We start from the raw sequence: 21,949 nt of genomic DNA, 5'->3' as shown, positions 1-21,949 counted from the left end.
TCAAACCAAGCTGCTTACCTATTGCAGATTCAGTCTTCCCAGCCTGGTGCAGGTCTACAATTTTGTTTCTGGTGTCTTTTGACAGCTCTTTGGTCTTGGCCATAGTGGAGTTTGGAGTGTGACTGTTTGAGGTTGTGGACAGGTGTCTTTTATACTGATAAGTTCAAACAGGTGCCATTAATACAGGTAACGAGTCGTGGACAGAGGAGCCTCTTAAAGAAGTTACAGGTCTGTGAGAGCCAGAGATCTTGCTTGTAGGTGACCAAATACTTATTTTCCACCTTAATTTGCAAATAAATTCATTAAAAATCCTACAATGTGATTTTCTGGATTTCCCCCCCCCCTCATTTTATCATAGTTGAAGTGTACCTATGATGAAAATTACAGGCCTCATCTTTAAGTGGGAGAACTTGCACAATTGGTGGCTGACTAAATACTTTTTTGCCAAACTGTATGTTATTACAGTAGGAATTCAGTTCTGATAGTCTTCCTTTAAAACACCACATTATTGATATATTGAATCAAAGATGTGCTGAAAAGTGCAAGAATAAAAGCCAACAGTAGTTTTTCCATATTTTTATTTATTTGGCCACCAGTTTTCACTTTTCCACGTCAAATTCAATGTGATGGAATGCAAGTCATTTCCCCCTTGAAAAACTGCTGTTGAACATCACAACCCTCATCCCGGTCTGGCCTACTCAACCCTCCCATCCCAGCCAAACAAACACAACCTTGTCCATGGACATAAGAAAAAAAAAAAGCACACACACTCGATCACAAGCACACTTACACAACCAGGCACACAAACACCTCCATGGGGACAAGAGTGTCAGGTAGAGCCGAAGCCAGAGGGATGGGGGCAGTACAGGTACGGTGGGGTAGGGCTGTCCCCCCCTCCCCAAAGATAACCAGGACAGAGACCGCTCTCAGAGTCCCAAAACACAGTTCCTTTTAAGTGACCACCTCTGCTCCTTCAGTAACCTTGCGGAATCTGACGGCATAAACACAGTAGCCTGGTCTCAGATCGATTTGCCCCATCTGGTCAAGGCCATAGGAATTGGCGAGACAGCATAAACCGATCTGGGTCCAGGCTATGAACACAGTGACAAACAGAAACTGTCTTGGGCCTCCCCACTAATCCCAGGGCTAACAGAGAGCCAACTCAACCCCAGCTTAAACTTTACCTGGGAATTACTGGTACACAGATTATTTAAAAAATATATATTGAATGAAAATACAATTAAATAAAACAAGCTATTTCCAAAAGTTGTTTTTCTTTAAAAAAGGAAAATAAAGTCAGTAGCCATGCTGAAATGAGGGAAACTGAACTGAAAAACATGATTTGTAGACTTAGAGAGAATGAAGAGAGAGAGAGAGAAGTACAGTGACCCTCAAGATTGGTCTCAGCTACAGATGCATATATTGCTACATGGAACACGCTGCTTCTTTATTTTGTTACTCTTTACAAAAAGACAATAGGATGGCCCCAAGTCCCCTGAGAGAGTCCATACATCCCACCATATAACACCTCTGGCCCTCAGAAAGACTAGCAGAGGAACAAAAACAGCCCCCGCCCCCCCAGACCTAAAAACTGGCAACACCACAAAACTGCACCACTCACACTGCAGCAGACTGGGGGAAAGTAATTTGACAAAAAAAATGACAGGTACATAACCCAATTTGTGGATCCAACTGGATATGTCAAGCACAGTATCTTAATGCCGTTTAACATTTTGGTTCAAATATACAAGGCAATACAACTCCATCGTTTGATTGATGAGGAACGTTGGTAATGAAAAAAGCCGTTAAGACCATGAGGTGCCGTTCTGCTCTGTTGAGTTCCCACGACAAGGGGACAGACAAGTCCATCTGGTCCAGCGGGAGGGAGATCGAGGTTGTCGAGGTGGCTTCAGGAGGGGGGCTGGCCATGGGTCCTGCCACATCTGCTGACAGACTGACTGAGGAGCAGTTAAAGGAGAAGTATTAGTGTTCACAGAACAGGGGTGGAAGTGACGGTGGGTGGTTGGTATAAGGGGTGGGGGTTCGTCTCTCCTCTCTCCTTCGCCGGGTCTTATAACTCGTCGTGGTCGCCACCGTCGCCATCGGAATCACTGTCCTGTTCATCCAGGTCTTCCATATCCTGGGAGGAGGGAGAGAGGAGGAGAGGGTCTTTAACACCTGCCTGGAGGAAGCTGCTCTCCGAGTCTGGAGTTCTCGGGAGTAGAAAGCTTGGATTCAATAATGAACACATGTGGTGGGAGGATACTACGCAGCTCATCGTGTCTCCACTGACAACCACATACGCAAAAATGAAAGAAAAAAAAAATAAGGGCAACATGACATGCTTGAATGGTTGTTGGGGAAAAAAACGTGCCCTGGCGAAACATACATATAAAAACAGCCTAAGGACTAGACATGTGGGGCACTGAGGTTTAACTGAATGGCCCTCCATGCCCATACATCACTTTTGGCAGACCGCATGAACAAATACGGCATGGTAACCCAAACAGTACGTAATTAATAATGAATAATGTTTACATACTGTTTTACCAATGTCATATGCATATACTGTATTGTAGTCAAGGCCTATCCCATTTAACTACTGCTGTCCATATACTATTCTTCAGATATCCATCTACACACAGTGCATTCAGAAAGTATTCAAACCCCTTTACTTAATCCATATATTATGTTACAGCCTTATTCTAAAATTGATTCAATTGTTTATTTTTTTTCAACAAAGTAGCGAGTCAAGGGTCTAGATACTTACATATGTGATTTTCGTTTTTTTAAATAAATTTGCAAACATTAAAAAAACATTTTTTGCTTTGTCATTATGGGGTGGGATAATTGTGTCCATTTTAGAATAAGGCAATGACATAAAAATGTGGAAAAGTCAAGGGGTCTGAATTCTTTCCGACTGCACTACAATACTGTCCATTTTGTCTATGCATCACACAAACACTCGGGACTCACATTGCTCGTCCTAATATTGATATATTTCTTAATCCCTTATTTTACTTGTTAGACGTATGTATTGTTAGATATTACTGCAGTGCTAGAGCTAGGAACACAAGCCCTTTCACTACACCCGCAATAACATCCGCTAAATGTGTATGCGACCAATAAAATAGAAAATGACAGTCTTGCAAAGATGCCATTCTGTCAAGGAGGCCGGGGGAGGGATACTGTTGACTGAGGATGTGGGGGTGAGGATGTTGACTTGCACGCTCGAACAGGAGGCCTGGTCCCAAGGGAGAGCATGGTAAACAGCGGCGACAGCCACAGTGGGCATTAGCAACCGCAGTCGGGGCATGGTCTGCAATTAGACTTCTGAGAAGGGGGTGTGGTAGTGGGATGAGGGCCTTCAACTAGTTTGAGCTGGATCGCCAGTGGGTTTTGGATGCAGGCCCTGGTCTTAGTGCCCGGCTAGGTGCCAGGGAAGGAGTGAAACCCCAGCCGCATTTTCAGGAAGCCACCAGGCTTTAAAACATTTTTTTTTTTTTTTAGAACCATTAGAGAGATTACTGGCTCTTGTCATTTGGCTTCGAAATGGGGAGAGAAAAATCCCATCATTCCCTTGTGCAAGAAGTCTTGGATGACGACATCATAAGGAACATGATTCAATTTCTCAAAAACGTCTTACTCTGTTTCGTGCATTATTTCTTACACCTGGGAATATCCTGGTGTAAATTCTATTAGTCAGAATTTATTACAAACTCGGCTCAGGATTTTAAGTGGGTAAGGTCTGTCATCTTCATTGACAGACATGGGCTGCTGGACTAATGACTGTCTCGGCCTTAACGGGTCATGTAATGAGCATGTCTGTCTGGCTGCCTGCTGTGCTTGAAGACAGAGTTCATGGAAGCCTTAGTCAGCTTGCCCTACATCATCTCTACAAGACAGTTTCCTTCAGGGAGGATTGGAAAGTAGTTGAATCAGTGAAGTAAGATGGGAAAGACACCAGACTTCAACACGGACAAAAAACACCATGTAAATAGCCATTACGATTGTTTCTGCATTGTTCTAAGGCAAAGAGTAGGCTTTACTTGGAGGGAGGACAGGTCACGTTCACTTTTAAAAGTGAGTTAAAATAGGTACGTAGGCATGTGACCCCAAATCTAGGGTTACAAGTTACCCAAATCTTCAGGAGAGGTGGTTCTGTGGGTCTATTCTGGGTGACCTACAGGATACTGAATATCCCCCCCCAAAAGTTACCTTGTGGGCTTGCTGGCACATGCACAACTCTTGGGCCAGTTTCTGGGGAAAACTCAATTGATCAGGATGCGTTGCAACAAAAGTTAAACCTTCAACATCGCTGTATTCTCCTGTCCCATCCACTAATGCGTTGCTCTTACTGGATAAGGGTTGGCTGTAATTCAAACGCATCATTCTTTTGACCGTTTGAAAGCAGCCTTGAGCAACATTCCCATTTCAGAGTGTACTCCGCACATGACCGTGTAAAAAAATAAGTCATTGTGAACAAGGTGGGTGTTTTCAGATCAAAACGGCAGGTAAAACGATTGGGCTTTGAAACATACCAATCCCAGGTGTGTACTTACATCAATCCCCTCATCCTCCTCCCCTTCCTCTCCAGCCGGTGCTCCGCCATCCTTGCCTCCGCTCTCCAGGAACTTGGTGAAGCCCTCCAGTGTCCTCTCACCATTGTAGTCGACCACCTGCATGGAAGAAAGTCACATGCATCAAATTTCTACAGGGATTTAAATACAAACGGATCATTTTCCTTTGCTTTTCCACAAGGAAAGTAAGACTGACTGTTTTACATGCATCACCAACTATCAAATGTGGCAAAATTGGAACTATAAAACCAAGAAAGTCCAGTGGTCCATTTGTCAAAGAACTGAAATCTTATCCAAATGTCTAATTAATAAAATCAGCCTGTGGGATCCCGCAACACGTGCTAATTTGAATCTGGAGCCAATAACCTTTGAGGAGTCTAGCCATCTTCAGACCTGTGCCAATGAGCAGTCAAGAGGAGATATACAACTATTAATGGATGACAGAAGGCCAAAGGTGTTGTTTATAGCCCTTCTCGTTTATAGAACCAGATACTATAGGGTTGCCCTTGAGATCGGTCTTGCGGACAGTCGCAGAGCTCTGCCTCCCGACCCACGTAGTCTCAGCCAGTCAGTTCATACAGAGCATAGCGAGCCAACAGACAGCTGCCTCCTTCCCTAGCCACCTCTGGCTCGGTCACAAGGAGGAATGACTCCGGGTCAGGTGTTAACCCCAGGGCTCTTTGCGAGGGGAATCCCAACACGCAAGCTCCCAATCTTTTCCAAGAGGCTTTCTGTAGTTGACTGCTATGGGCTATAGTTCAGTAGGGTGGCTGGCATGCCTCAATAAATGACAACCTGCTCTTTAAGAACTGGGGTGAGGGTCTCAAGAGGGAGACAGCAATATCGGGCAACGATAGAGAGAGGGGTTGGGTTTGGTAGAAGACGTAAACACCACCACAATGGCCGGGTCACTCAGAGGGCCAGCAGGCTTGGGTTTCTGCATGTGTGGCTGGTGCTGCTAAATCAACCCTCCTAGTGAGTGTGGCAGCTACTTAACCTGATCATAATAACCGCACACCCACCTGTATTTGCTGTGAAATGAAAAAATTATATTTCAGTAGTGTGGATGGATGGGTGTGGGTGAGTGGTCAAAAGCCATGCTTCTCAGGTGTTTACCGAAAGAGCCAAAGCCTAGAATGGGTGGTGCTACTAACTGACGAGGGGATTAATTCCCTCTTGCGAGGGCTGGGTTTTCAAAAATGAGACCCGTGCTCAAATGCCGGGCAATTTATCACTGGCTATGTTGGGGGAATGAGCCAATTAAAAAGATATGTTGTCATGTTATCCCAAAAGTGGAATTAGACCTATAGACTAAGGCCATTCCAAAATGGGGTTGTATGGACGACTTGAATAGTCATCACATTTGGGTAAACCGCAGAGCCCCTCCGTCCCCTAGTGTGGGACAGAGGAACCGTCCAGCCGAGGACCATGTCAATGGAAACGTTGTAATGATACGTTTGGGAGTCAACTGCCAACAGTTACAAATGGCTGCTAACACTGGCAGACATTCCACATCGTTTCAGTAGACTGACCTTGTGCTCATCGCCTGCGGGGAAGAACTTGAGCGTGGGGAAGCTGTGTACTTTGACTGTCTCGATCTCGTTGGCTGTGGAGTCCATCTTGGCCACGACGATATCGGCGCTGTCCTGGTACTTCTCTCCCAGTTTGGTCCAGATGGGGTCAAGCTGTTTACAGTGGCCGCACCAGGGTGCATCTGCAGTGGGGAGAGCAGAGGAGCAATCAGGGATAAGAGCATTTTCCTGTCCCATACAAGCTCACCGATCATCACCTGAATGCTTAGGCTGGTTATTGTATTGCATGATGTTACTTTGCCTTCCATTTGTATCCATAGTAGAATTATCATGACAATGTATCAGCATGGATATAAATAGAAAGGCATGCATGGAAAACAACGCACAGCTGTATAGGATCATTTATACAACGGAAAGCGACTGGAATAGGGGAATGGCTTGCCAGCGGCCCATTATTTCAAGCCTGTCGGCTGTAGTTTCTGAGGCTGGCAGTTAGGTTTACGACAGCTGTGCCACCCTGCCACGGCAACCCAAACACTGGGACACTTCAAACATGCAAAGAGCATGACACTCCCCTCAACCGGATAGGAAATACCCTCCACAGCCGTACGAGAATCTGACCCCCCCAGTCAGTGACCGTAAGCGACACATTTAAAGCCCAGGGATAGAAAACTCCTCACTCTGGCTCACCACAACAGTGGAGGCAAGTTTAGTCTTCGTGAGCTATAAAAAAAAACTCCTGCGACTAAATTTATCCCAATGTTTCCTTACTCAGTCTTGGGTTACGCATCAATTCGTGTGGAGGGCTGATGGAATGATCTTCGGTCCTTGTCACTTGTACATCTGCTGGGGCTTAGCGCAAAGGTGCATCGCCAGGGCTAGGAGAAAGACTCTGGTTTCAGACTCAGGGATAGCTTCCCACCTCCCGTCCTCGTGGACGGTGTAATCAAAAGAGAGCACCTCATAATATATCAGGGCCATCGACCCCTGAAAAGGGAGCCTGTCGACCACCTGGGGCTTACATACGTATTGACGAGAGGGAGGTAGTACTTACAAAACTCAACGAAGACGTTCTTTTTGGGGTCGAAGACGACCTCCTCAAAGTTCTTGCCGACCAGGACTCTGACAGGGTTCTTGTCCCAGTCTTCAGGGATGTCCTGGCTCATGAGGTGGGGCTGTGGGGGACGACACACAGGAGAGATTTTTAATGGATTACATGATTTTTGCAAAACCAAGAACGAGCCGAATTATGTTAGTTCCAAACGAAGCAACACTTGACTTATGGGTCGTTTCTCTGCTGAATGGTACAGAAACATGATTCCTAAGTCATGAGGCAATCTCCTATAAAACGGGAATGATGCAAAACCTGCACAGTGCACATACTCCCTCACATCACTAAAATAAATATGGAGCCTAACCAATACTTGTAAGTGTACATTCTTGATGCAGGCCCACATTGCATTAAACATTATGACATAAGAATTGAAATTTGCAACACTTTCTGGCACAGCAGGTTAGCCTACATCTGCACTTTCAATCCACTGCCATTGACACCCAGCCAGAGGCATAATGACTGCACTGCAGTGCCATAACAGTAATAGAGACTGGTTCATCAATGTCTACAGTAGGGCACGGCTGTTCTCACCGTCTAGGCTGGGCTATAGCCTACTGTTCTGAACTTATCAGCAGCTAGGGGTACCCCAATGTCCTAGAAACCCCAGTAACAGCTTAACCTTGTAATCTGAGGAACACTATGCTTCAACATAACCACACACGGAGCATGTACACTTGGATTGTCTGCAGACATTAAGCCAACACACCTTGAGTTTTCCCTCAGTGAAGAGTGTGCAGAAGGCGATGATGTTGTCGGCGGTGATGGCCTCGCTCTCGGGCCTGTACTTGGTCATCTCCTCCTCCAGGGTGATGAGGCGGATGGCAGGGCACTCCTCCTTCTTCAGCCCAAAGAACTCCAGGATGCGCTGGTTGTCGTCCACCTCGCTGTCGATGAAGATGAACAGGATCTGGGGGAGGAGAGGAAGAAATACGAGGTTCAAGTATCTGGCTTTTAGTCTAGGTGGGTATGTGACGTACACTCCAGCACAGTCTCAGTGGTACATACCGAGACACAGTACCACACATACAGTAAATTACTTTCAAGGCGCTGGATGAAAAATAACTGCCTTATTCATAACAAATAGATAAGGGAAAAACAAGCCTTTACTGCAGATGGGGCACAATGAATGAAGGTCGTCACTTTGACTCGGTTCAGTCTGGTCCACCCACCTTGCCCTTGAATCCCTCTGATGCTTTCTTGAACTCGGCCATTTTGTCGTTGAAGTCGTCGGCAGCCTTGGGCACGAACATGAGGATGTGAGACTTGATTTCTCCTCCGAAGATCTTGGGGGCGGTCTGCGGAGAAAACACGACATTATGAAGCGCAAAAGTCATACGCGGGGGAACAAAAGCTCAGGATATAAACGCTTGTATTAAAAGTTGAGGTAACGGCACTGAAGGGCCTCGTGAAAGCCGTCATAGGGCCTTGGTGGGGATGAGGACGTCGATAGATTTTGTAGCTTAGTGTGACAGAGGAGAAAGTTCATCTGGAAAAAGGATTATTTTCTCTGTAAGTGTGTGTATATTTGAGACAGCACATCGGTTTTGAGTATCAGCAGTATAAAGAACAGCCATTACCTGCTCGGTGAACTCGATGACCAGGGGCAGCTGGTTGGCCTTGATGAAGGCCAGCAGGTCAGTCTTGCTCAGCTCTCCGTCAAAGGTGTTACGACCCTCATCGAACTGTAGAGGACAAAACCGATGGAAACAGTTGGTAGCCAAACCCGTTAATACGCCACCAACTTCCCAGTTTAGTCCCATTTTATTATATTCTGCCTGTGAACTCCCCACAACCCAAACATAGATGCATCAAACAAGCTCATTTATATCCCTTTGGTAACTCCAGCTGAAGAAAATCAACGTTAGGCTAAATAGGGTTTAAATTGAGTGTTAAGAACAGCAGCCCTTACTGGTACACAACAGGAAGGTTGGGAGACACAGGAGTGCGTGTCAGGGTTGGATCACACACACAGTAAGCAGACAATAGTGGGGTAGTATCATGATTGTTGAGTGGGGGGCTTAACGGGCGATAAGATGGAGGAATCCCATCTGTCTCGTAAGAGATGGAGGGTTACGTCTTTAAAATGACAGGCAGAATTCTATTGAATCGCGACATGGAAAGGCCTGCCGGTGAGCTGTGCCCTCCTTGACCACTAAATGGCAATGATTTAAAATTCAAAGCAGATCGAGAGAGAAGGAAACAGGTTGACATGTGTGGTCTGGTCCAGCGATGAAAATACAAAGGTTTATGGGTGGCATCTGTTTTTAAATGTCACGTACTTCCGCTGAATAGGAGCCAAATCCTAACTTGAGATCTAGCCCACTTTTTCTCCCATAACCATCAGTGCCTTATTTCAGAAGTTTGATATTCAGCCCTATGCCTCATAGGCGGAAGACTTTCAGACCACGTTTACAACTACTCAACACAAACCCCCACTAGCAGCTGGCTTCTTTCCTTGTTGACCAGTGATGACTTAACAGGTGGATGGAAGACTACATTTGCCATAACATCTGATATTTATGGAAAGGCAGGAATGTGGCCATAACATGTTGCATAACATATCGTAGAATGTCCATGTGGACTGTAACCCAGTTCAGCCCAGGTCACAAGATGTGGCTTGGTTTTGAAATGTGGATATCCAATTACCACATCTGGTCCTTTTAAGAATCATTGTCATTTGAGGGAGGGGAGAGGGGAAGACCATTACATGTCCGAGACAAATTTAATGACCAGTTGGCCTGAATGAAGAGGAATCCCTCATCTTGCCATTACCGTGGAAATGCTGGATCAAATGAGTAAATTCCTCAGACAGAGTCGAGACTTGAGTATGAAGGTAGAATCTCACGAGGGCTACTTCAAAGAAGATAGCTTGCCCCTTCTTTTGAACTGTAAAGAGCTGCGCTATACTTGTTCTTCATTCACAGACAGCAGCCAGTGAAACTAGCATGGAAATCCTACGACATAGCACAGTGGCTGCCACTAAACCCATCAGTGATCTAGCCATGTCTAGCTTGATGATCTCATTGTCTGAAAGGCAGAATGCAGCATTGAGCACAAACGCAGGCAGAATGAGAGTCAGACACATTCCCAGAGCAGGTCTACAGACTAATATTAGCAGACCAAGACCGGATACTGCTGTAGCTATGAGGTTGTGGGATCCCGTTACATAGCTGACACCCCAAAAGAATCAAACCTGTCTGCAGCTACCCTGCTTTAAGTTGTCCAGATTGATGTATGGGTTACGCTCATGATCTAATCAAATCTGATGACCAGGTCATTCATAAAGTATTTATAATCCAGTTAAATACAAATAACTGGTAAAAACCTGACAATATTCACAGCTAAATAGCAAATGGGAGACTGCAAAAACAGTAAGGCATTCACTGCTAAGATATAGCTTCCAGGCAGTAAACAGTCTAGTCCGATGGACAGAAGGGGTTACACCATGATCAGGGTAGCAATTTTGAAAGCGATGAAAACACTTGGGGTGATTAAATCACACTGAATCAAAGTACTCGCTCCGTACCTTCTTGAAGAGGACGACTCCATCCTTGGATACCTCGAACTTGGAGAAGACGGCTTCGTTGGAGGTGATGCCGAACGGAACGTCATCGACGGCCTCCGCAGCCTTCAGGAAAGCCGTGGCTCCCTCAGACTCGGCGTCCTGCAGGACAGAGACGCTTAGCTTAGATGCCATCGTACACGAACCATAGGACTCAATGTAGGAAATTAACGATTAAAACATGCCTATCTATGCCTTGATAATTAATTTGAACTGTGAGAGAATGATTTGCATGTATTTCTATAGAAAATCAGCCAAAACTATTGATCAGTACTGAAAGTGTCAAACTAGCTGTCTAGTGGGGAATGGGGCTTAGTTGGCACTAAACTTTCTGGCAAAGAAACACTACAGATTGGCTTTGTAGCATCACAGTGACCTCGAGCAGCTAGGTCTGAAGAGTAGGTCAGAGGTCATCGGCTCACCTTGAAGAAGCCGATGACTGCTACCTCGTTTTCAGCAATCATAGACTCTGCCTGGGCGACCTCCCCCAGGGTGGTGGCAGCTGGTCCAGTGCGCTTCTTCAGCCAGTTGACGATGTCATCAGCCTGTCTGCCAGCTGCAGGAAGGGAACAACAGTTCTGGAAAGTCACTCTGGCCGCATTCAAACAATAATGTATGAGACTGATTCACTACTTCCTTTGTTGTACTGTAATGTATTCACTGAGCAGACAAGGTTGGCCATAGGAAACAATACAACAGAAAGGCAAGCCTGCATTCATGTACAGATCAGAGATGACGGCAAGGACGCATTTTGAAGTATTGGAACAGGGCCCAGGTCACATGACCAGGGGTGGCTGTAGAGACTAATGGCAGGCAGGCAGATCAAACATTGCTTCAGGGTGAACAGGCGGAAGAGCAAATTTATTCTGTCACAACTGCGTTGTACTTGAGTAAACACAGCTTACAAGTATTGCTGCCATTATTGTACTTGAATGGTCATTATGGGGGACAAAGGACAGTGAAAGACCTCTCATTTAATAAAGTATTTCTTAGCTTATTTGGTCACACCAACCTTGCTACTGGCAGACTAACAAAAAAAGTAGCTACATTCCTCCGTGATTTGTTTGAACCGACAGAGAACACTTAAGCTCTAAGAACCAACGAGTCCCAATTAAGTGGACTGACTCATGGTTAACCTGCATGTTATTACAAAAAGAGCCAATGACGCAACAGCAGAGCAACACCACTGAGCGACGCTGTAGCCAGACAGACCGAGACAGCTGGAGAAGGGATACTGCTGCCTGCGGCCTTATGAGTACACCGCTTTAGGCCCAGAGAGAGCGAGTGCTCGAAGTTATGGCTGTCCCCCCCCACCCCCCGCTTAAAAAAAAAAAAGCCAGTCACAGTGAGCAAACATGAGGAACTGCACATTGCCCAGCTGGGGGGATGGGAGGGAGAGAGAGCATGGTAGAATGTGTGGAGGAGGGAGGGGCCCCTTCATTTAGTCACAGTTATATTGGGCAGAGTGAACGGGCCATTGGCTAACACACACTTGGCTGATAGGAGTCACATTACCAGCATAAGAAAAGGCATTACTTAGTGTCTGGGCCATCCGCCAGAAAACACACAGAATCTATGACTGATGATCATAACCGGACTACTGCACTACACGAGACAGCTTATCACTTGGTTGGTAATAGTTGTCCCAGTCCCTGAGGTACTTAGGCATTGCGTAATTAGGTTGCTCTAGATTTAGTCATTGAGATCAGCACAATAATTCACAATAAAAATACATTTGCCAGTTGACAACCTTATTTTATATAAATTGGTTATTTCCAAATCTGAAGGAATTCAGCCTTGTCCAATTGACTTGAGAAAATGAAAAACTGGGATAAATTTGTAACGGCTAACCAAGTACACAGAAATAGCCCAGTTCTGCCTATAGACTCAGTCCACGATCATGTCAAGCGCAGTATATGTTGTAACGATTAAATGTCATGCAAAGACACAGCTGTCATAATTTACATTTTTGTAAAAAATCTATTAAAAGTATAGACCAATACATTTTGGAAAATGAGTTAGAACATACCTAATGAAAAACACAGCTTTGGTAACCCCCCCCTGCCCAGTCTGAAAAACAAAAGGTTTTGACCACTTGGAACTTTTGGAAATAAAGCTTCTCATCCCGCCCGTGACATTCTGCTCACAAAATGATCTAGCTTTACCCACTCCATGTAAAAATGAACTGCTATTGGGTAAACTACATCTACTTAAATGTAAAGTTGAATCCCCCTTCTCCTGAAGTTAACGGGGTAAGACGATTCTGATCAGTCCTTTCTTTCGTTCACAGTTCTACGATACCTGTGCCAGCCCTAGCTGTAATATATATGTCACTCCACTACTCACCAGAGTACTCTTTGGGCGACTCCTTGTCTCCCCCCTTGAAGAACTTGATGGTAGGGTAACCCCGGACACCGTACTCCTGGGCCAGGTCTGCCTCCTCTGTGGCGTCCACCTTGGCCAGGCGGATCTCTGAGCCGTCTGCCTTCAGCATGCTGGCAGCTTTGGCATATTCAGGGACCAGGGCCTTGCAGTGGCCGCACCACGGGGCATCTAGAACAAGAAGGAAAATCGAAGAAATAAAATTAGACCACAGCTTCAGAGCCGAGAGATTTTCACTGATGGGTGAAGTAGATGCAAATACTGTAGTAACTCTGTTGATATACTACGTTAGCATGTGAGTGTTGCTACGTTTGGGCCGAAGGGATGATTTCTAATTACTAAATAAACAATAATATTGGTACAATGTTCGTATGGAGGGAGACTTGGATCTTTAGAATTGCCAGTTAACTGAGAAAAACATTTACTTACAGTTGGCTATTTGGAGGGTGTGGAAAAAACCCTCTGGCAAGTTAGTTTTCAATGAGATCACTGAATGGAGTAGCCTTGGCCAATAACTAAGATAGTGAAAACATTACCCGAGAAAATGTGGATTTCTAATCTGATTCATGGAGGACATAGAATGGCTTGCAAAGGTTCTGAATGCATGAACACTGAAAAACCCCATGAAAGTTTGAACAAACTTAACCCATTGATTGCCTTCGATTGTGTGATTAATTTGCCTCGAGATGGCACTATATCACCATAAGCATGACAAAATCTAAGCTTGGTTGTAAGTTCAAAGGATATTTCCTCAAATGTTAAGAGAGTCCTACAGAAATTCCTTTTTATCTAAATATTTAGCGTTCTTTCAAAACTAAAATAAAAAAATGAGTTGCTGTGTTTTCATTTCACACCCCCCAAGTTCCATCAGCCAGAAGAGTTAAACAAAAGTTGAACTTTTGATTGAACTTTGAAGTACACGTCAACCTAGCATCTCATTCAACGGTCCAGGTCCCTCCTGTCCGTGAGCCAAAAAAGTATTTAGCCCTCCCCCTCTTCACTCATTGGAATGTCAGAGTCGTGTAGTTCTCCGATTGGTCTGCAGGTTTGTCAGATAAGTGCAGAATACCTCAGCGCTTGACAGCTGTTGCAGGACTGGCCTGCTGGTTACATCAAAGCAATTTATAAAAGAAAGCCACTGCACTCAAGGAAAAAGTGGAAACCACCAAGTTCACAAGTTAATAAGCATTTAACAAATGTGTTGCAAAACCACAGCAGCAAGTTGTGAGAATTTCAGTAAACTCACATCAAAACAGCTCCTAATTGCAACCGGGGTAGAAAGTGTGCATGACCAGGAAGAGATACCTAGCAATCGAAACTCAAGTGGTGAATGAATCAAAACCAGACGTCACTCTTGCAACCAATGGAGTCTGCCTGATGTATTCACACGACTGAATAATGTTATCATCACTCAACAGTTGCTTTGCCAGCACTGTTGCATATAGCTAGAGTATTCTAAATCGTGTATTACGTATTGTTTCGAGACTACACAGAAGCACAAGCCATCCCTTGTACACTAAACAAACAAGAATAAGTTGGTCACGTTCATCAACTTCTAGATCCATGAAGCCACCAAGGCTGATAAAGAAACAGGTACTTGGACCAACAAGAGTGGTCACAGACGAACGCAACTGTCATTTAGTTTACGTATCAGTCCTGAGACGGCTAGATAGGGATGCACTGAATACGCAAGTTGACTGTGTGCCTGGTATACTGGTTAGTTAGCTAAATCCAACAAAGTTATGTACTAGCAAGGTTCATCCAAATGTGTTGCACTAGTAAACGTTACAGTTAGCAAGCTAGCTGGGAAGGACATCGTCTTAGATTCCTTAAAAAAAAAAAAAAACGTTACTACTTGCAATACAATGGCCAGCAGTGTGTGTAATAAACAGAACGTATGACACAGGCCTAACGTTAGCTAGTTAGCGACCAATTTGAATAACTAACGTTTGCCAAGCAAAACCATAGTAGCTAAGTCAACGTTAGGTACACTTGTTCGCTATCAAGAAAGCTAGCTAGCTGACGTTGGTATGCCATTCCACATACATTTGCGTTAGCTGAAGTGAAGCTGATAACACAGCGGCAAGCGAACGCAGCTAGCATGCTAGTATAGCTGCGTGAACAAGTTAGGTTGTCGAAGGATTTATATGATCAAGTAGTTCACTTACAGAATTCAACTAGGATGTTTGGGTGAGCTTTCAAAGCCTCCTCGAAATTACTTTTCTTCAGCACCAGAACACCATCTTCTTCGCCGATATCAGCCCGGCTTGCCACCGCCAGTGTGCAGAGTAGGACAAACTTAAACATAGTTGCTGTCAACTGTGGTTTCTAACAGAAAATGTGTTCGTCGCTACAAGTGAATGAGTTACCGACTGAAAGTGGTGTTACGTATGTATTTCCTCTTCTTACAGTTAGAGCTGAAGCTTGTATTTTTGTGTCTACCGCTACTAGCGTCGTGGCATTACGCACAGGAACCAGAAGGGTCAGCCGTATTGCGCAGGCGCATTTATGAGTTTGAAAGCTGCTCGTGTTGAATTGTGACTGGACCACAGCTTGAAGGTACCTGGAAGTGAATCCACTTTGTCATTGGATGTGTATTGAAATCGATTGAAATTCTTTCCAGTCGAATTCTTGCTTATATTTGACAATTGTTGATACAAATAACTAAAATTCATTAGAATGAAGGCTTAGGTTTAGTGCAGAAAAGGGGATGTAACAGTATAATATGCAGGGAGGTGGCAGATGTAATGATGAATGATACCTTGCCGGTTATTAAAGACTGCAGTACATTTGTTTTCAGTTTGCATGGTTTGATAATCGGAGTTTGCTCGTCAATACCTCTTCCACATAAGGTCCTAGGATGATTAGGGTAATATATAGAATCAAATGAAGATAGAGAGCGAGGTACATAGTGTTTTCCCCCTTCAATGGGGGAATATTAAAGGCGCTACATGGTCAATCCGACATCTGCATTGACGTGGAGCATTTACAGTGATATGGCCTGGACAGTGATATGGCCTCTGCAAAATTCGGGACATGTATACTTCTTGCGCTTGGCAGAGCAGCATGGAGCTGATGTGAATGAAGTAGTCAAGGAAGTGAGTTTGTCTTTTTACAGGACCTCCCGCCCCCACCTACAGTCAACCAATCATGTCATTGCAGAGCTTTGTGGCTCCCTTGGCATTGTTAAAACATTTGTAGCTCATTTGGCGTCTGCATGCCTCTAGAGGCTCCAAATAGCGTCTCACCCTCCATATGGAGCCCCTGACCACATTTTTCAGATCAGGGCATTCTTAAAGCCAATTTATGCTTGAACTCTACAGAGGCTGTATTCCCTTAAATACTGCACGCCAATGCAGATGTTAGGTTGACCATGCAGCACCTTTAAGGGGCCGTCTTAAAACTGCAATCAGCCAAACCTGGTGTTTCCAGAAAGACTTAAATGTCTCAAATGATCCCCCCACAACACTTACATTTGACAATTATTTTACATTAATATTTATTGTGCTAGATCTAAATTTCAATAGCTTGCTGTCCATATGAGCTATAGGTCTACAGACTAGTGTGGTGGGTTCCTTGGCACCTTTTATAAGTTCTTCCCCTTTGATTATTACATTACAGCTGTGGTTATTCATTCATGTAAAGATTTAATTTTCAATAGCTTCCAATTCATATGACATGTACATCTAACCCCTTGATGTTAGGTCACTGACCTCCCTACTTCATTGTACAGACATAATTGCAATTTTTAATCTAAACTGATTTTACACAAATATTTCCTGTGATGTCAAACTTTCAATACCTTCCTCTCCATATGAGCCTCAGGTGTACAGACAAGTGCGTAGGTCCCTTGACCTTATCAATGGTACACTTTAAAAAATATATTCCTGCCCTTGGTCCTATTGGAAATATTTTTCAGATTACTGCTACTCATTCACATACAGATCTACTTTTCTATGGCTTTATGTCCAGATGGTTTTGAAATCTAACACTGAAAATACTTTGATTCAGAGGGTTTGGGTTAAATGTGGAAGACACATGAATGCATTCAGTTGTACAACTGACTAGGTATCCCCTTACCCTTTCCAATATTGTACATCTTTAACAGTCCGTCAACTGTTTATTAGGTACACCCGTAATTCAGAACAGCCTGAATTATTCAGGGGATTCTACAAGGTGTCGGAAACGTTCCACAGGGATGTTGGTCCATGCTGACACGATGACATCACGCAGTTGCTGCAGATTGGCCATCGGAACATTCATTCTGCGAACAGCCCGTTCTATCTCATTCCAAAGATGCTGTATTGGGTTAAGTCTGGGGACTGCAGAACACTCAAGTAAACTGAACGCACTGTCATGTTCCAGTCAATGTTTTTCCACTCCTCAATTGTCCAGTGTTGGTGATCGCGTGCCCACTGGAGCCGCTTCCAACTTATTTTTAGCTGACAGGAGTGGAACCCGGTGTGGTCGTCTGCTGAAATAGCTCATCCGTGACAAGGATCGACGAGTTCTGGGTTCTGAGATGCCACACCAATGTTGTACTGCGCTATTATTTGTCTGTTTGTGGCCCGCCTGTTAGCTTGCCAATCTCCTATGACCTCTCTTATCAGCAAACTGTTTTCGCCCACAGGACTGCCGATGACTAGATGTTTTTTGTTCGTTTGTGGCAACATTCTCTGTAAACCCTAGACACCGTCGTGCGAGAAAAGCACAGGTGGGCAACCGTTTCAGATACTGGAACCGGCGCATTGTCAGCCTAAATATCACATATTTCAAACAAATCATCTGAACTAAAAACTCCACACATATTTTGACATTTTTGCGCATCATTAACAATCGCTACTCAATATCCAAAAAACAGCACACGTTGTTTCTGGGGAACCTGGGTTATGACAGAGGAAACAGTGTTGCAGTAGTCTAGTGTGTGGTGCGCGAATAATGACAAGCGAACCTGGAGAGCTTTGTGTTGACATTGCCCTAAAAAAAGGGAACCATAATGGTTCGCTTCAGGGACTCCGAGTTCTGTTTGTGTGTTTACGCTGTACAAAAAAAATGATACAAACCACAGAGTACACAAAAATTGGTGAAAGGGACCAAGTGTAAAAACACCCGTAGACCATTCCTCCATTCATCATTTTTCCATATCCTTGATATTCGTAATCTGTGCTTAAATTCAAACCACAGGTTTTCAATGAGGTTCAAGTCCGGTGAGGTTCAAGTTACCTCCTGTAAAATATGGTGGTGGATCTTTGATGTTATTGGGCTATTGTGCTTCCACTGGTCCTGGGAACTGCACATGATGATTCAAGAAATCCTGGTGGCCATTGTCATATATTTATATATATGTAAACATTCATACACATAGCTCATATATTATACAGCGCCAAGCCAAACCGCCTGACTCAAGTCATCTTACCTACCCCTGTTAAAACAGGAACTAGCTCACACAGCCAGCAATAAAACTACCCCCCTAACACTATCCCCTCAGCTTTGTTGTCTCCCGACCCCAGGAAACAAAGACATTCCATCGCAAGAACACATACACCCAGCCATAAAACTGACCCCCTCTGCTCTCCTGTGTCAGATTTCCTGATACACAAATGTCTCCTTGTATAAACACACATCTCACTCAGTCCAGGTCAAACAAGACTCTGCTATGCACCAATGGGGCATGCTCTGGCTAGAGCAAGGCCCGCCTCCAACCCTTTGTGACCAGTCAGAAGACCAAAACGACAAGACTCCACCTACTTTATTCTATGTATAAAAATGAATGTAACCTTTGTATAAGGCCTCTTTTTCACCTGACTCCTTGCCGAGTTATATGAACTAGATCCGTGCACGTAAAACTGCGGGACAAGATATCTTTGACTCATTAAAACTGTCTTTTGTTACAACTGAAATCCACTCTGTCCAGCGTCCGTGATTTGGTCTCAACTCTCCAATATATAAACACCACAATAACACCATGACCAGTGGTGTAGTGCATTTCCTTTTAGGTGAATGAGATCAATAATTCCTCAAAGTTTGTATCAACAAATGTGGCCTAATGAATATCATTGTAGTATAGGCATAAAATGCATCCTCCAATTGCAATGTCTGCCTATACCCACACACAGGCCTACTATCTCAAGAAAATGTTCTGTTTTTAATACCCTCAAACACCAAGTTAGGCATACCTCATTTAAAAATAGGCCATCATCACTGTCAATCGTGAAGGATAATTCTTCCCGTTTTACCGGTGAAATATCCAAACTGCAGGCCAATTCTTTGATCTCAATCAGTTTCATGGGAATGTGCATTTGATTGACTGTTTAATCAGCTAATTTAAGCAGATACTGTTGAACTATAAGTGTTTCTTGTAGGCCTATTGTGTTTCAATCAAGTTTTGGCCACGAGGAAAAACGTGACAATTCAGCTTCAGATAAGAAATGACTGTGTTGTCGTTTTTGGTGTAACATATTATAGGCCTACTATGTAACAGTATATGCTATTATATTCAGTTCTGTTATTAATCATTGTGTGATCTTGCGAGACATTGATTCAGCTTTGATCTAACTTCACTAAATGAGCACCATTGTGAGAAGTGATTAATCTTCCATTTCTAATAATAATAAGTGATGAGTAGACTATTAGGAGTAGGCAACAGACACATATCTTGATGAGGGTTATTTTAAGCGATTTGAGCGCCCTTCAAATTGCAGTGCTGAAAGGACAGCACCCTAACCAAGTGGTCACATATTGTTCTGGGTTCCACTGGCAAGAGGGGGTCCATGCATAGTCGCGGGAAGCCTCAGCACCCCCTGAAAAAAAATCTATATGATATATATTTTTTTCCTCACAAAAATTGTCGCCTGGGCCTTCGATATTCCTGTATTAGCGGACTGATATAGCCGTCTGCAGTGATGACGCAGCAAACTAATTCCCGCGACTATGGGTCCGTGGAGTTTTATGAACATCAAGGAAGACTCAGTGATTTTATTTTATAATATTTTTGTTGTACTTTTACCCCCTTTTCTCCCCAATTCCGTGATATCCAATTGATAGTTACAGTCTTGTCCCATCACTGCCACTCCCCTATGGACTCGGGAGAGAGCCATGCAAGAGCCAAAGCGTCCTCCGCAACACAACCCTGCCAAGCCACATTGCTTGTTGCCGCACCAATGTGTCGGAGGAAACACCATCCAGCTGGTGACTGAGGTCAGCTTGCAGGCGCCCGGCCCACCCCAAGGAGTCGCTAGAGTGCGATTGGAAAAGGAAATCCCGGACGTCCAAACCCTCCCCTAACCTGGACGACTCTGGGCCAATTGTGCGCCGCCTCATAGGTCTCGCTGTAACACAGCCAGGGACACTCGGGAGGCCCACACGCGGTGGATTTGGATCCGAGATCTTGTTGGTGTGATAAGGTTCATGCGGTGTATCAGTTTGTTTCTGTAGCACCCTGACAGTAGGGTTAAAGTGCATGGTACATGTGCCCTAAGTCCATAACAAACTGTTGAGGACAGTCATTCTAGCAACCCCTGGTATATTTTTATGTCTGTGGCGGTTCTTATTACGTTGGATTTGGCCTGCTCAAAGTGGTCAAGCTTCCGACCAAAGGACCTCTACACACACGCCTACAGTTATTCATCATTCGCGCCAACACCAGAGACAGAAACCACCATTTATACCTACCTTGAGGCTGCTATAGCCGATATATGTATTTAGTTTGTCATTCTACCGTTTTCATGGAATATTTGTGGTAATTACATATAATTTATTTAGAATTGATCAGAATACATTTTCCAGCAACCAAACGAGTTTGCTTGGGGGTGTGGTTTGATATGGGTGTTTCATGGGTGTGTCTTTGGTACCACCAAGACACACCCATCTGTCAGAACCTTGCCCGCAGCGGTTCTTCCCCCACTCAGTCACAACAAACAAACCTCCTGCAGGATGAATTCAATAACGAACTACAGATGTATGATGAGATGCCGGAAGGAGCTTTGAATAGGTCAGTAGCTTACAGAGTAATATGAGAAGACAGCAATTGCGGAACTTATGTAGATACTCGAAAACTAAGTGTCTTGATAACTTTCAAAGATAGTAACAGGTAAAATCAACCTTTTTACATCAGGGGTGTCAAACTCATTCCACGGAGGGCAGTGTCTGTGGGTTTGAGTCTTTTTCCTTTCAATTAAGACATAGACAACCAGGTGAGGGGAGTTCCTCACTAATTAGCAACCTTAATTCATCAATAAAGTACAAGGGTGGAGCGAAAACCCGCAGACACTCGGCCCTCCATGGAATGAGTTTGACACCTCCTTTACATAATACCACAGAAGTGGTGTTCTGCTAATATAACAATGTGTACCTTTCACTTTTCATTGTCATTCCCAGCCAATTCAGATAATGTGCCTATAGGCATTTTGTCTGGTGGTAATGGGGCTACTTTGGCAAACGTATCAGAGAGGTCAAACCTTCCTGTGTCCCCTATAATCAGTAATTCCCAAAATAACAGGGTTTCTTCTTCCCCATTCCCATTCTATAATAATAAAAGACAATACAAGTAAAACGTGTGTGCGGAGTGCCAGGTCTCTCTCCATTCAGAGACATCAGTATCAAGCCCGTCTGCATGCCTGGACTTCGTCACATCATCTTGCAAGTCTCCATGTGCTGGCTCCATACATGTTTCTGAGAACACATACAGACAATTTATTACCAATGGCAGTTAGGGATAGGTGATATCTGACACAACAAACATACACTATGTTGACGTTTGAACAGGTCATTCTAAACCTAC

General features: G+C 44.2%; 1 protein-coding gene across 1 annotated transcript; it reads right to left on the bottom strand.

Moving 5' to 3' along the window:
• Window positions 1-561: 561 nt before the first annotated feature.
• On the bottom strand, window positions 562-15,663 carry LOC112245514 (protein disulfide-isomerase). Its single transcript, XM_024413632.2, has 11 exons — window positions 15,339-15,663; window positions 13,135-13,341; window positions 11,211-11,344; window positions 10,753-10,890; window positions 8,804-8,908; window positions 8,396-8,521; window positions 7,933-8,133; window positions 7,167-7,287; window positions 6,113-6,294; window positions 4,563-4,679; window positions 562-2,140 (listed from the first exon to the last, which is right to left on the bottom strand). Exons 1-11 carry the CDS (start codon window positions 15,475-15,477, stop codon window positions 2,072-2,074), a joined length of 1,539 nt encoding a protein of 512 aa, XP_024269400.2. The 5' UTR covers window positions 15,478-15,663; the 3' UTR covers window positions 562-2,071.
• Window positions 15,664-21,949: the final 6,286 nt, after the last annotated feature.

The sequence above is a fragment of the Oncorhynchus tshawytscha genome, linkage group LG32, assembly GCF_018296145.1.
Source record: "Oncorhynchus tshawytscha isolate Ot180627B linkage group LG32, Otsh_v2.0, whole genome shotgun sequence".
NCBI classification, from domain to species: domain Eukaryota; kingdom Metazoa; phylum Chordata; class Actinopteri; order Salmoniformes; family Salmonidae; genus Oncorhynchus; species Oncorhynchus tshawytscha.
Note: the sequence above shows the minus strand (reverse complement) of the source record. Positions and strands in the feature narration are given on the sequence as shown.

Coding starts and splice junctions, on each gene's coding strand:
- LOC112245514 (XM_024413632.2), bottom strand. CDS start 15,477: ATGTTTAAGTTTGTCCTACTCTGCACACTGGCGGTGGCAAGCCGGGCT. Junction 11,345..13,134: donor GTCGCCCAAAGAGTACTCTG/GTGAGTAGTGGA, acceptor CCCTTCCTGCAG/CTGGCAGACAGGCTGATGAC. Junction 2,141..4,562: donor AGGAGGATGAGGGGATTGAT/GTAAGTACACAC, acceptor CCCTCCTCCCAG/GATATGGAAGACCTGGATGA.